General features: G+C 45.8%; 1 protein-coding gene across 1 annotated transcript; it reads left to right on the forward strand.

Annotated features, from left to right (window-relative positions):
- Nucleotides 1–10157: 10157 nt before the first annotated feature.
- LOC113988850 lies at nucleotides 10158–11225 on the forward strand. Its single transcript, XM_027722799.2, has 2 exons — nucleotides 10158–10325; nucleotides 10415–11225. The coding sequence occupies exons 1-2, from the start codon at nucleotides 10251–10253 to the stop codon at nucleotides 11153–11155; spliced, it is 816 nt and encodes a 271-aa protein (XP_027578600.2). The 5' UTR covers nucleotides 10158–10250; the 3' UTR covers nucleotides 11156–11225.
- The last annotated feature ends 4618 nt before the right edge of the window (nucleotides 11226–15843 follow it).

Below are 15843 nucleotides of genomic sequence, written 5' to 3' on the forward strand. Positions count from 1 at the left end.
CATTTCCTACAGCACAGTTTCCCGTGAATAGCAGGTGCCTGAACTGTCAGCACTCATCTCTGAGCTGAAGGAAATGCTGGACAGGAATGTCATGCTCCTGCAGACCTCTTCTTAACAGAATGTGTACCTGATCATGGCATAAAGATGGCAAAGCTCAAAGTTTTCCAAATATTGGTTGCATATTAAATAGTAAATAAGAAGTGGCATTTCCCTCCTGTGTAGCAAGGATAACAGAGCTCTATTTGGAGCTCTGCTCAAGGACCTTCTCCATCATTTCCCTCCCAGCTGCTCACTGCCCTAGGACTGCAGCCCCTTACACCACAAACATTGTGGTGAACTTCATGCCAAGCAGAAATCCTTTGGGATAATCCTGCTGCCCAGAGAAGTTGTGAACTCCCCATCCCTGGAGGTGTTCAAGACTGGGCTTGACTGGGCTCCGAGCAACCTGGTCTAGTGGAAAGTGTCCCTGTCCATGGCAGGGGACTTGGAACTAGGTGGTCTTTAATGTCCCTTCCAACACAAACCACTCGGTGATTCTATGGCAGAATCACACACTTGATCCCCACAGTAAACTCAGACACATTAAAAATCTTAGAGTTGTATTCAGCCTGGCAGCTGTATGAACAGTACAGTTGGTAGAGCCAAAAAAATGGACTTTGTGGGCAGATATTTAATAGCATAGAATATACCCCAAACTTCCCATTCAGAATCAGAAACAGGTCTGTCTCCTGGTGCTGCCCAGAGCTAAAAGACATCCCTTTGACAATTCAGGTTCCAAGAGAGAGGGTTTATCAGGAAGGCCATCCTTGGAGACAAAACCTGTATTTAGAGAATTGCTAAACCAGGAACAAGTTCTTCAGCTGGTTTAGCCCTTACTCACATTGCTGATGACTCCTGGCATTAGCTGATGTCTGATCATCGTCTCCCAATCTTACCCTCAATAAAACGACCCTGCATTTTGAAATCCTCAAGCATCTTGTTAGCTCTAGTGGCATCATCATCTCCTATTACTAGAACTTAAGGTTGTGCAAACAAATTGGTCATTCTCTGCCATACCCCCAGGATCAAGACAGGGACCCAAGTGTGAAGCTAAACCCTGGCCTCACCTCTATTCAGCTTCCAGCAGCTAAGGATGCTTAACCTTCTAAAAACAGACTAGTTTGTGGTTTTCTATACTTTAATTTACAGGTTGTAAGTAAAAATAGTCTCAGCATCTCAGCCCTAAGAGAGTCATGAGGAGGAACTGGACCACTGCTCTCCTTTTTCCTTTGTAAAGAACGCGGAGAAATTCAGAGCTGAGGGTTTCCTCTGGAGGGATTAGCCACACTTGTGCTTTAACCTGCCTTATTTTTTCCCTACAGCCTGTGGTTTTTCAGTAACAGAGCTATGGCTGAGAGCACCTGCTAAGGAATTAGTTAGAAATGGGCTTGCTGGGATTTCTGGGGTAACTCCAGAGAGCAGAAATAAGGACCAGAGGAGAGTTATGGCGGAGAGAGAAAGGTGGGTGTAGGTGGGGCAAGAAAGGGAGCATCTCACTTGCTCTTTTTCTGTGTAATGCCCATTCTGCTTTCAGCAAACAATTTTTTAATTCTACTTCTGAAACATCATGCAAACTTTTGTGGTATTTCTATTAGTATAGTTATTTTTTTTTTTTATTTTTTTTTTAGTATTAGTAGTGTCAAATGAAAATAAGGAAGCACACAAACACTGCCCTCTTCTCCCCTAAGCAATGCCATGGCTTGGCATTTCTAGAGAGCCTCACATTTCTATGGTGCTTCACAAACAGGGGCTCAGATATCAGCTTGGCACCAGCTGGGGTCACAGTTTCAATGTCGGAAGCACTTTAGTGGGAAGTCCCAAGGGTGAACACTGAAATGGCACCCATGGACTGCCAGCCCCAGACTGACCCTTTCAGGTCCATTGTGGCTTGGATTTCTCCAGGAAGGAAGATGCTACTGAAGACCTCTGGTCATCTTCATCTAAATACTGGGTTATTTTCCTTTGCTGTGGGATCTGAAGCAAACCTGGCTCTGTCACATATCAGAGGCTTATCAGAGCTTACTCATTTCGTTCAGTAAATTTTGCCAGGAATGCTTCAGCAACTCCAGGTCTTAGAGGAAAGCTTGACATTTGATGGGCTTTTTGTAGCAGTTCACTGGGCTGCAACCATATACATCCCACTGCCTTTCTCCCTCCTGGAGACAGGGGCAGCCGAGCACAGCGATCCGGTTTATTGAAAACACAGGTGTCAGACCTGGGGCTGCCCCACCGTGCTGGGAAAGGTCACGTTCTGGACACCTGCTCTTCCAGATCACCAGGTTGCACTGCTGGTCACAAGGAATGGAGAGTTTCACAATAGGAAAACAACAGACTAGGACAAATTCTGCTCTCACAGGCCCTGCATGGGGTTTTCCTGGTGTTGAAACAGGATACAGGATCCTGCAGAGCCTCTGCCATCCAGGAAGAAGCAGGAGCAAAATGGGATGTAAGTTCCTTGAAATCTAAATGCCAGAAAAGCCCCTGCTCATTACTTGTCCCACTGCTGTAAGGAATTGAGTTTGGCTGTTAATTCTTTCATAGAATCATGAAATGTTTTGGGTTGGAAGGGACATTAAAGATCATCTAGCTCCAACTGTACTTCTTTGCCCTGAAAGAAACTCCTCTAAATAACATTGAATCCCTGTGTGATAAATAAACTCAAGTCTCCTTCCCCAGAGGCCAAGCTGGCTTTTAAGGTTTCAGGATTATGGGGTGCAGCTCAGCAGGAGTTAAGCTGAAAGCTGATGCAACACTGATGTCTAAGGGCCGGAGCTGCAGATGTGGAAATAGGTACCTTCTCTTTGACCCCAGAGGAAACACTTTGGTTCCTCTGTCTTTGCATAATTAGGCATGGAACAATTTTAATATTTTATCCCTGCAGGCTTTAAGAAAGCCATAAATCTGAAAATCAGCATCAGAAAACAAAAGAGTGTTAAGGAGTGGGAGTACCCTAAAGCAGTGTTTGGAGATGTCTTGGAGAGATCCAAGAGGAAGGTCTCAAAATGGTTAAATCTAGCACAGCCTACAACAGATCATGTCTGGTCCAGCGTCCACAGAGGTCACAAACACATGGAACAAGCTCCTTCACTACAGAAAGCAGCAGATCCAGCTGTTTCCATCTTGTCTTGTTCCCCCATCATTTTTGTCATCAGCTGTTTCATGGGGAAGTCACTCGGATGCAGGACCACTGGGCTGGGCTGGGCTCTGTTGTCGTGGAGCTGGAACTGGTGACCTCTATTAGCCCCAGCTGACAAACCTCTTCCTCTCACAATCTCCTGGGGCTATTCCCTTAGTTTCAGTGCTGTTCACCTACCTACCTCCCCTGGCAACACAGGTATGAAAACATAAACAAAGCTCAATTGCAGCTCTTATAGTTTGTGTTGGAAGGGACCTTTAAAGGCCACCTAGTCCAACCCCCCTGCCATTAGCAGGAACACCTTCCACAAGACCAGGTTGCTCAGAGCCCTGTCCAATCTGAATATATGTTGAAGCCTCAAGAAATTCTGAGCTGAAAAATTACACCTTTTTACTCTGTTTTATTGGATGCCATTGGCTCATTTGCAGCGGTCAGAGAGATCACCTGCAGTCTGGAAATCCCAATGTTGGCTACAGGAGCTTCACAAACACAGCTGTTGAAAGTTTTTGTGCTAAAATTGGTTTTGTTGTGGTCAGGCATTGTGGAATTGATGAGGAGTAGAAGTTCTGTCTAATATTTCTCTGGAGATTTAAGAACCCCACAATAACATATAAATATATATTTATCCTGTAACAGGATTTGTCCTGAACCTAAAGAAAAAAAGGATTTTGCTCAAACTGGACTGTTTTTATGCTGAAGTCACTTTGGTCCTTGCAAAAATAACTGACAACATAAAAAGTACCCAGATTCTTTCTAAAGGGAAGCATTTTGTCTGAGGTTTTTAATTTTGCTGAAATCTTGCTGACCCAGCAATGTCACTGTGCAAAGTTCTGCAGGACCAAGTTAATGTTCTACTGAAATTCTTTGCTTCATGATTAGTTCTCGAATGGCTACAAAATGCAGACAAATGTCTAAACTAAATCCAAAGGGGCTAATCCTCATTTCACATGTAGCTAAATTTGGAACGGCAGTGAAGGCACTGCAATTGCAGCACTTGAGACCTTGTGATCTCTTTGAGATCCCTCTGGCTATGTATCCTTAAAAGCACTAAATCAGCTTTCACTAAATATACCTATCCATGCATTCCTAACGTTATTTTCTATATATTTTCTCTATATTTTTCGTTGCCCAGAGAAGCTGTGGCTGCCCCATCCCTGGAAGTGTTCAAGGCCAGGTTGGATGGGGCTTAGAACATCGAGGTCTGGTGGAAGGTGTCCTTGCCCATGGCAGGGGGGGTGAACTAGATGGTCTTAAAGCTCCTTTCCAACCCAAACCATTCCACGATTCCGTGATTTTTCCCGGCGGTGTAACAGCCAAAACCACCACTAGATGTCACAACTGCCTCGCTGTTTGCTCTCCCAGGGCAGTTTTCCTCAACAGCCTTGGCTCGAAAAGGACTTTCGCAGATTTACCCGAGGACCAAAACACAAAGGCCGTGCAACTAAACAAACCAAGATTTTGTCCTCAGGACGTGGAAGGTGCTCAAGACCTTTCTTGATGTGTTTCTCAAATCCTCTCGTTTTGGGCACAAAAAGACTCTGCAGTTTGTTCAACGTGAAGGAAACTAACGTGCAGGACCTCCCTGACCCTTTGCAGCTGCAGCAGAAAACTGGGGAGAAGAGGTTTGAAGTGGGACACAAAAAAACCTGTGCTGAAGGCAGGAAAGCAAAGTGACCACAGAATATTGCTTTTGCCTTTATCTTGGTAATTTTGGTGCTGGAAGTAACTTTTCTGTACTTTCTTTAGTTATAGTGTAGGACATTTGCGTTGTCACTGTGGTTTGTGATGCTTGAACACATGAACACCTACCCACCTCCTCCTGATGAAACAGTGAAGAAATAGCAATAACATCAACTGAACATAATTAGGCCAAACTCGGGATGTTTTCTGTTGAAGGAGCTAATTATAGTGCCAAACTGCTACAGAGGTTGGCAGCATCTCTGCTCTATTTTAGCAGCTTGTGGCAGAGAGGCAAATGATTGGAAGGTGAAGGAGTGAGCACAGTTGCTTCAGCCCATGTGAAGGTCAGGGAAGAACATTCTTCCCCTGTTCCCAGGGTAATATGATTTCTGTCTCCTGTGGTGTCATCTGTAGGAACCTGTTCATCCTCGGGACTTAGCACTGAGATCATCACAAAAAAAAAAAATAAAAATACACCATTTTCGGAGGGAGGTTCAAACTAATTATCTCCCACAGGCTTTCAGAGAGAGTTTTTCTTCCTCCCCTAAACACACTGTAGTCAGTGCACCAGCCTGTGCCATCATTATGCACATGAAAATAATAACAAAGCTGAAGATAATTAATTCATTCACTCACTCTCTTATGACCAGTAATTGCTCCTGTGGATTCCTTTTTCACTCCAATGACAACGGTTATTACAAACAAAACCAAAACTGAATTCCTGTGAAATTGCTATTAAAGCATTCCCTGAAGGGGGGGAGGGGGGGAGAAAAGAAAGACTAAAACAAATAAAAAAGTACAACGAAAAAGAAGGCAAAAGTGTTTGATTGTCAGAGCAACAGTACCTTACAAAAAGCAGTGGGCATGTTGGTGGGAGTGTTCTCACTGTGCTGATTTGGTACAACAGGCATCAGCCTTGCACAGCTTCTACTTTCCATCATTTCCACAGCATCACATCTGCATCCCTGCCCAGCACTGCTGCCTGTGGCACCTCACAGCAGCAAACAGCTGCTTTCTGTTGAATTCCTTTCAGAGAGCCCAAGCATGAGGAGCATTCATTCCAATTGCTGTCTCCACACAGAGCAGGAAAGCTCCAGTGTGTTCGCCAGGATAACTTGCAGCCATCCCCAGCCCAGTGCTGATGAATTTTCATGCACACCAGAGATACACAGTTCAGACCATGGCTCAGACCACACTGACACCCATGTAGTTCTTCTGTAAGCTGCCCACATCATTCCTCACACACCATCCAGCCTGCTGTACTTACCAGGATGGTCTTTCAGGCTTGACTCTTCTGGCTGCTCTTACTCTGCCTCCAAGGCAGATGAAGTGGGAAAGTCCAGGAACTTAAATTCTTTAGATAAATTCATTCATATGCCAACTGTCCTTTTCTAAAAGCTGAGTGCATTTAACAGGAAAAAAAAGATTTAAAATCCCACAAAAACAAATGGCACTCTTACCTTGAGTGAGCTCTGGATCAGACCTGTGGTGGGTACCAGAGGAAACCCACCAGACACTCTCCCATCCTGAGCTCTCTCACCCCTCTGGGAGATGCCCCACCACAGGGCATCAGAAGCACACAGGCAGAGGCTGCTTTTCCTGAGCAAGGGGGAATTTTCAGCTCAGCGGGGTTCCTGCTTGGTTACACCACTTCAGTGGGCACCGCAGAGGATTGTCAGCTGTCTGCCCTCACACACCACTGAAGCACGCAGGGACATTTACCCTCAAACAGAAATATTTGCAGTGTTGAAATTCACAGGGATTATTCACATGTTTAGAATGAGGCAAGCCCAAGTCCTGAGGGAGACCACAGCAAAACACCACTCATCATACACCTGTGTGTGACAGAATATAATTTTGATTTGATTTACTTCTGCAGTAATAAGAAAATCATACCTTGTGTGGTGATACACACAAAGACACTTGGAAGGTAAGTTCTTAAATGGCTGATTTCACAGTCATTTATATCTTCCTTCTGACCATACAAATTAGGGAAATATTGTGTAGAGGAAAGCTAGGGTTGTAATTTGACCTCATATAGTTGTCACCTTAAAAGTCTTAATAAGCCAAAGGTGACAAATAAATTCTAACATGTGAGAAGGCACATAGAGCCACAGAAGAGACTTGGAATGCATCATCTGATAGTGTGGGAGGGCAGAGCCAACACAGGTCCTACTGGCAGGGACCAAGTTGTCTGCTCACTGGATATCCATCCAACACCTTTATTCCCTGGAGCAATGCCCTTACGTTCCCTCTAGTTCTCCACGTCCACCTCCTGTGCACTCGCCTGTTGCCTTTGAGCTCAGGCTGGTGTCCCCTTCTCATCCACACTGTCCTTCTGTGCTTCTTCCACGCTGGGGTGAACTGCAGAGGAGGAGCTGAACCACAGGTTAGGAAATGGATCACAGGGGAGTAAGTGGCCCATGGCTCTCCACTGATGGACTGTAACATGAACCCAGAGAGGCACAAAGCTGTCTGAACTGCCTTAGTCCATCATCAAGCCATCATCCATCTCAAGCATGGACAGATGGTTCCCCTCTGTTTGTCTACATTTGCCTGATTTGCACGACTTGCCTGTCACGAGATTATTTAGTAGGGGGATTTAAGTCAAATTCCTCTTCTGCACTTTGAAGCAATGCTTTGTCTGTCTGACTTCATATGCAGCCTAAAACCAGCTGAGGCCAGTAAGTCTGCTCATGCTGACACACTTTGCCAAATGAGCATCTCTGTTAGACCCAGTGACACTTTCTTTTGAGATAATACCAAATCACAGCTCACCCAAGCCTGGTGCCAACTGCCCTTCATGACTGGAGGGAAGAGAAAGTCAGCCCACAATTTAGCCCAGAAGGGAAGAGAAGGGCAAAAGGGAGCATTTTTTTCCCCCTCCTACCCTCAATATGTAGCCCAGCTTTTCCTAAATCAGTCTAGTAAATCCTAGATGAAAACATTAATAATCATAGCTGTAGATACAGCCCCTCTCCTGCCCCATGTCATCCTGGAGAAGCACCATGTGAGACCTGGGGAGGCTTCCTCACATTGTTGCACTGCCCAAGCTGTGCCAATTGGACCAGACAATCCTCGGGGCAAGGAGGGATGGAGCTGTATCAGACATGCCCCAGGTGATCATCTTCAAGACACCAAAGGTTTGTTGTGTATTTTGCTTTCACTGCATGGGCTGACCTCCCCAAGCATTGCATATGTTTGTCTGAGAGTCCTTGTCTGTCTCCAGAAAAACAGGATGGTTTCAAACCATCTGTTTATCAGTGGGGGTGACAACTAGTATTGCCAGGTGAAAACTGAGAGCCCTCATCTCTTTTGTCTTCTTGGAATTGTATTGCAAAAAAAACAACCCCATGGCTGGTCAGGCTTGGCCACAACCCAGAAATACTCTTTAGCAACCTGGCTGCTGGCACCTGAGTGCATTAAATCAGACCTTTGTGGGTGATGAAGGCAATGACAGGGCTGATATGATGGCAAGCACTGGATGTAGGGAGTGTCTGGCTGCCTGGCAAGCAGCCCCATCCCCAGCACAGCCACGTTTCACCATCCATCTGATGGAGAGGTAACAACATAAATTTGGGGGTGTTGCCCAGCTGCAAGAATCAGCTGTCATGTTTCTCCCATGCCCTGGCTTGTTCCCAGAAAGCATCCCCCACTCTCACACAGCTTTCATGGAATTTTTCAGCACATGAATCTCCATATCCTCCCCCTGAGCAGCCTCAGCATAGAACAAGTCCAATAAATGTGTCACATCAGGGATTTTCCTATATATCACCTGTATTTTTTAAAACTGCATTTCATTCAAAATTTCAAAATATCTTCCTTCTCTGTCTTTGGATCCACCTGCACCTGACACTGATTTCTGGTTCATGAGCTTCACCTGCCTCACTGGAGTTGTTCCTGCTTTGAGTGGAGGTGAGGGACTGTGGATTGTCACCCTCTGATCAGTGGAAGCCTTTTACTAGATTGCACTTTCCTAGCAAGTAAGCAACAGCTTGGACCAACATGAAGTCCTCTGTACTTGAGCAGATCTGAAAAAATCTCTCTGCATCCTCCACTGAATATTTTGAACTCAGGAAAATCTTGTATTCATCCTTTTCACTTCAACCCATCTCTCCTAAAATTGAATTTTAAGTAGTGCAACACTTTGCTAAAGTGTTATTACAGTTCTCTCATGTTGAGAGACTTAGAGGCAGGAGGGGATGTGAATTGCCTTTATCTGGGTTAGGCATTCCCAGGAGGTGATGGTCCTGCCTAAAATACACCCAAGTGGGGTGAATCCACTTGTCTCTTTCCACAGGGCTCCACATTTGCTCAAGCTCATGTAGCTTCTGAGTGGGAAGTTACGTGAGACAAATCCTGTTACTGATGGGGTAAAACTAGGAATAAGTTGCTCCTGGTCCTGCTCAAGCCATCTATTTGATCAGCAAAATGGGTGTAGAGATGGATCAATAGACAAATAAATGTATTATAGTAGACAGTATTTGTCCATGCTTGCTGAGCCATCTGGCTAAATAACAGTATTGATCTTGTAAAAAATGACACCTCTAAAATACCTAACTTACTCCTCAAGCAGTAAATACAGGCCTCAGGGCATGAATTTCTGCACAGAATTTTTCTTGGGAAAGGCAGCCACCCACCACAGAGTAACAGCATTATGTGGACTCTCAGATGGGTTGTATCTTATATATTTCTCTCAACTTAGTCAAATGAAGACTAGAAAGATGTCAGGCTTTTCCATCTCATTTACTGAATATTTAGTTTGGAACTTTCAGTATTATTTAATCCAAAAATTTTCAGGTTTTCTAAGAATTCATTGACCAAACAAAGCTTGTTTGTTCATTTATAACCAAAATGTTCCCAACCTGGATGATTGAAATAAGCTACAAGTGCTCACTTTAAGCACTTAATGACTGCACCACTTTTATGAAGCTGAGAGTAAGAGCTGTGTTAAGACACAGGACACGTACAGAAATGGCATATGAGCCCCCATGTGAGATGCTGCTGTCATGGCTGGGAATAAAATAAAGGCCCAAGGCCAAGTTGGTCCTGAGCCAGAGGGAGCCAGAAATCTGGAGTGAGGGTCTCTGTGGGGCCGTGGGCACCAGGGCTCTCTCCCCTCAGGATGGGAGAGCAGGGGCTGCCTCATGCCGGACCTAGCTGGTTCCAGGTGGTTCCAGATGTTTTCATGATTGCTGGGGGTGCCAGGGTGTCCCTTTGTGACAGAGGCAGATTCCAGGGTGCTTTGTAACATGGGGGCTGTGCCATGCCCAGAGGTCATTGTGACCCCAGGGAGGTTTCAGAGGCTCAGAGCCCTGGGGCACCCACTCCCAGGAGAGCCCCCCTTTCAGGAGGTAGCTGCTCCCGGGGGTGTCTCTGGCAGAGCACAACGGAGATGCCCAAGGAGGAGGAGACAAACCCCAAATCCCAGCCCACTGAGGGGCTGCCAAGACTGCAGAGGAGGCAAAGCGTGAGGGACGGGGCAGGAGGGTGGTGGGACAGGCTCGAGCTGTGCCAAGGCAGCTGCCTTCATCCCATGCCTCCTCCTGTTTCCCACAGGTGGACCTCAGGCAGCCACAGGAAGAGCAGCACTGCCCAGCTGATCCTCCCGAGGCACAGGAGGCGGCAAAGGCAGGACCTGCTCCTGCTTCGGGCAAGCAGGTGCCAGCAGCAGGGGCACAGAGCCGGGGCCCTGCCCCACACAGCCCCTGCTGCCCCCCCAGCCCCCAGCCCGCCCCGCTGACAGCCCATGTCCTCGGCGGGCAGCGGGCAGGGGCAGCGCCGGCAGCGCCGGAGACCAAGGAGAGGGCCTTGGCCAAGGAGGAGGGAGAGAGGAAGCTCTGCAGTCCCCGGCAGCTGCAGCACGGGGAAGACCACACTGCACAAGAGCTTTCGGAGGGGGAGCTCAGTGGACACCCAGAGCTGTCCCAAGGCGAGGACAGCAGCGACCAAAGGTCGTCACACGAGAGCTGGGAACGCATCACCATCCACACGATCTGGGTCAACCCCCAGTACGCGGAGCTCTTGCAGAAAACCCACACGGTTTCCCAGGAGCGGGCAGAGGCAGCAGCTCCTTCTGACTCGGGCGGGCAGGTGCCAGCAGCAGGGTCACAGAGCCAGGTCTCTGCCCGGCACAGCTCCTACTGCCCCTCCAGTTCCTCGTCCGCCCTGCTGTCGGCCCAGACCCCCAGCGAGCAGCAGGGTTCCCACACGCTGCAGCCCTCCCACTCCAGGCGGGCTCTGCAGACTCTCTGCAGGCTGTTCTGGTGCTCCTGTATGGCAGCACAGCCAGAGGATTAGTGCCCGCTGCCAGTCTCGAATTCAAGTCAGTTCATTTGTTGTTTATAAATATTTTTATTTTTGCAAAGACCTCTGGAGAGTTGTCACTGTCCTTCGTCACCGTGCAGAGACTCAAAACAACCAGTGGCTTTCCCCTGGGAGGTGACACATCAGTAAAAGATGCTGATTTTCCAACCATGCTTGCCTGGTCCATCTCAGGAGCCAGATGGGTTTCAGCAGTATCAGAGATTTGAAACTCAATGTTTTCATGGTTGCTGTGGCCAAGACAGTCCCCAGTCGCTACCTCACCCACGAGAGCCTCTCTGGGAACAAGCATGAACTCACAGGAGCACCTCTTTGGGTCACCTCCCTGAGGCCCTGTGCCAGGAAGTTGTTATCCAGATGTGTTGGGAATCTCCTGGACCTGTCCCAGCTGTGGAGTGTTCCAAATTAACATCCAGCCAGTGGAATTCCCCCACAAGGGCAAGGGTGGTTGGGTTGGGGGTGTCTTGTTGGTGTCATGTCCTGGCTGGGTTGCCAATTGCTGCCTTCCACAATGCCAATGAACAATATTCTCTGACTGGTGTTCAGAATTCACGGCACTTTAGGCAAAGAAATGTCATTTTGAGATAAAGAAAAGGAACTTGGATGCAATATTCCCTGATGACCTGGCATATGGGAGATGTTACCGACTTTCTGTTCATCATCTCTAGAACATCCATGACTTTTAAGGCTCAGATATTAGATTTACTCCAGGGAAAAATTCCAACTAAGTAACCACGTGGTAAAGGAAAGAAATTGGCCAGGCTGGATAGATTAAAAAATACCAAACCTGTGAGTAATGTTTCGATGGGATTGTGACTAACACATGTGGCAAAACCTTGCTGACACATCCAGCTGTACAATCCCGTGAGCAGAGAAGATTTTTCTAATGATTCTACAACTGAGGGTGTTCAATCTGCTAAAAGTTTCCTGCTGACTTGATTTAAAAGCAGTAAAAAGCTCTTGGACAGCCTTATTGCTGAGGCAATGGTGTTGGTCAGGCGGAGCATCCCAGGAACTGCAGATGAAGCCTGTCAGGCACCTGTGGGCATCAGAAATACCAATACCTAAACCCAACCTGTCCCATGGGCTGATGTCCCTGCTGAGAGGGTGGGGAGTGTGCAGCTCCCTGGTCTCCTGGCTAACCAGGATGGATAATGGATGGATAATGACCTCTCATACAACAAGCTTATTGATTAAAGGTTGATTTTTTAACGGTTTTCAGCAGTTTTTCCATCCTGGAGGAAAGGGGTGCTGTGAGGGGGTGGGGGATGGAGGAGACTCTTTGTGGGGTCCCAGTTCTGTTATCAGGGATGAAAATCCTGCTGCAGGGGCTTCCCCACAGACAGAGCCTCATGGAGTACAAATGACAGCAGAGCAGCTCCTTGAGGAGCTTCCAAAGATCAGGTGACCGAGTGATAGTGGCCTTGGGCTGCTGGGGATCTTCCTGCCCAGGAGAGCCCAGGGAGGAGGCTGGCGTGAGGGCACACTTGAAAAAGGGTGTAGATAGGCAGGGCTGGTCACATCAGCAAATCACCAGGAAAAATGTAGAGCCTGAGCAAAAACACACAGTGCAAACCTCAAAGCCCTGGCCAGTCAGCACGTGTTGCTTGAGCTCTCAAAGAAAGATGAAAGAACCTTTTCATAATGATAACCCACAACCACAGGAGCCTTCTGCTCCCACCTGACCTGCACAGAAACCTGCAAGTAACCTGTCAAAAAAGTGGAGGTCTGCAGCACAGTGGCTGAGTTTTCCCAAGATGCTCATATCACGGATCATATCCTAAAGCCATGTGACCATATCTGCTCACTCTTCAATCATACAGGATTTTGGTACATTAGTTATGAGCTGTTGGATTTGACTCTTCACTGATCTGGTCCAGCCCTCACTAAGCTACATGTAAAAGTAAAAGAGAGAATGATAATCTACCCTTCAAAAAATAACACTCATTTAAGGGTTAGAGGAAGGCAGGACTGTCCTTTTTTTTCAGCAAGAAATTAAGATAGTAAGAAAAGCATCCCGGTGTACCATCTAGATTTACAGTGGGGTTTTTCAATTTAATTTGTCATTGCTAAATACATTACTTTGGGATTAAAACTGCATGGGTTATTAAGTACTGATTGCAAGAAGACAGTGTACTGTGGCAGGCAAATAACTTGCAAGTTACTGAAATGAAAGCTTTGAAAATGTTTTAAGGGAATTAATGTTTAATTAGTGATTTTGATCTATAAGGCATTCCAGTAATAGCTTCAGTAAGAGATTACATAAACCTGTGAGACATTTATAATAGAAAAGATACTTGATGCAGTGTTTTCTTTAATTAATCCTGCACTGGAAGACCACCAGGAGGGAACTTGTAGTTTGTGCACAGTAAAAAGACCATTCTAGTTAGCAGGAGCTTCAGCTTCTCTGATTTTTTTTTTTACGATCAAAGTTACATGCATGCATTTTTCACTATGCCATGAGATGAATTTTGAGTTTAGCATGATTAAGAATATTTACACCAAGATATTCTTGTACAAAGTCTTCTGTTTTCACTAAAAAAAGTAATATGTAATTTCTTATGGTCAAACCCAAGTCACTGATCCTTTACTCTTTTGCTCACTACATTTATCTCGATGATTTGGCAAGATTTTCACAGGGGTGAAAGTGTAATTAAGGAAGTTTAAAAGATGTTTATGTCAGTAGCTGTGAAAATGCAAACAGGAAAGTCTAGTGATCTGAAAACAATAAAAACCTGGTTATCAGGGTTACAGAGTTACAGGGATGATACAACTCCCATTAAAGTTACTGGAAGGGGAAATGAGTAAACTTTAGAAGTTTTCAGTACAAAAACCTGGCACTTTATAGGTCTTTAGGTTCATCTTCAATCTGAAACGTGTCACCTTTTTGCTGATGTACTGAGTGAAATAAGACTGCAAAAACATTCTGGAGGATTCGTAAGGCTCGATAACTTTGAAACATCTCTTTGAAAATGAGGAAATCTCTCCATTTCCTCCTTCTTTGCTGGTGCAACTAGACCAAAGCCAGAGTTATTACAAAACTTTTTGTTAAATCCACATGGTTAACAAATGGATCTGGCATTATGTTTAGAAGATATTAATACTTGTTACAGTTTACTAATACTCATTACAGTTATGCTGTGCTTATTTTCTTTATTACTTTAGCTCTAATCATTTGGTTTAATACCCAGAGCACACATCCTCTATGCTGCCTGCCTAATTATTTTCACCTCTTTTTATGTCACATTTCTCAGAACAATAATTATGTCAGATCATAAATCCCATCCTACACTGACAATAATAAGAACTTGACAGACAGTAATACTTGCTTTGTAACATGGAACAAGATGATTTGGTTTAACTAAACACGTAATTTCTTTCTAGTTAGTTTAATTAATTCATCTTAATTATTTAACCTATAAACCACAGGTTAATTAAATTGAATCTGGTGCACTCTCTTACTATATTTATATTGGTTTTTTTTTTTGAATGGAACTAGTGTTTCATTACCTCCCTTGCTCATTAATTTTAGTGCTGCTGTTGCTGTTTCTTGAAATGTTTGTTTCCTCCAGGGCCAAGTTAATCCATAATTCAATGCTAATGGTAAATCAGCTGTGCATTACCCTCTGTGCACAACCTGAAAGGCAACATGCAGGGGCTGGATCACATCAGGTAACAGGACCCACTGCAGGAATGCACCTTAAATAGCCATGACCAGCCTGCCTTGGGCTTTAAAAGGACACCTCCTTCCACCTGCTTTTGATACCATTTTTTCCCAATGCCATCCTCTAAAAATATGTCCCTGCTTTTCTTCCCAAGGTGCAAGGGGGCAGGGTGGGATAGAACTGGCAGCCCCATTTCTAAAGGCTTCTGAAGGCTCTTTTGAAGAGCATCTTGAAAAAACAGAAAGTCCAAAGCAAATGCCACAGTGAAACAGCCAAGGCTGCAAAATCAAATTCAGTAAACTCGAGCCCAGGAGCTCTTGGGAGCAGCTGAGGACACAGTTGAGCTGCTCCTACCCAAGGAAGTCATGGGTGCCTGCAGTACCTGCCCTTATCTGGAGATCTACCATGGCATGCTCATCTACAAACTGTTAGCTCTCAAAAAAAAACATGTGTAATAATTTCTAGAAAAGCAAAAAACAGGGACTAGAAATACCTCTGCTGCCTGTACATTTAATTTTCATCAAACATGCTCGTGGCTAGGCAGCTAAGCATCAGCATAAGCAGGGCTGTGTCAGGGACAGGGCATGCTAAAGCCACCCCAGGAGGGGATGGACTGCCTGCACCACACCTAAGTGTGCCCCACACGTGCTGGCAGATGAAGGTCATGACAGGTCAGGGAGCCTGGCAGCCTCCAAAGGGAAAGGATCAGACCATCCCTAAGATCCCCTTAACTCAAAAACCTATCTACTGACTCTGCAAGTGTGGGTTGGGGGAGTTTGCACAAGGGAAATCTGCACAAAGCCTCCAGACACTGGCTCAGACACTAAATTTTCTCTGGCATTCCAGCAATTTAATTCCACACAGACATTTTAATTCCATCTGTGTGGTACAGTGGCACACTGTACCCATAACCCACAGCCCAAGGCCCACCCAAACTCCCATTCCAGCAGGGGAATCTCTTGCAAAAGCACCCACAGGTGCTACCTGCTCGCCAGGCAC

The sequence above is a fragment of the Pipra filicauda genome, unplaced genomic scaffold (assembly GCF_003945595.2).
Source record: "Pipra filicauda isolate LSUMZ 115617 unplaced genomic scaffold, ASM394559v2 scaffold315_size853536_pilon, whole genome shotgun sequence".
Taxonomy (NCBI): domain Eukaryota; kingdom Metazoa; phylum Chordata; class Aves; order Passeriformes; family Pipridae; genus Pipra; species Pipra filicauda.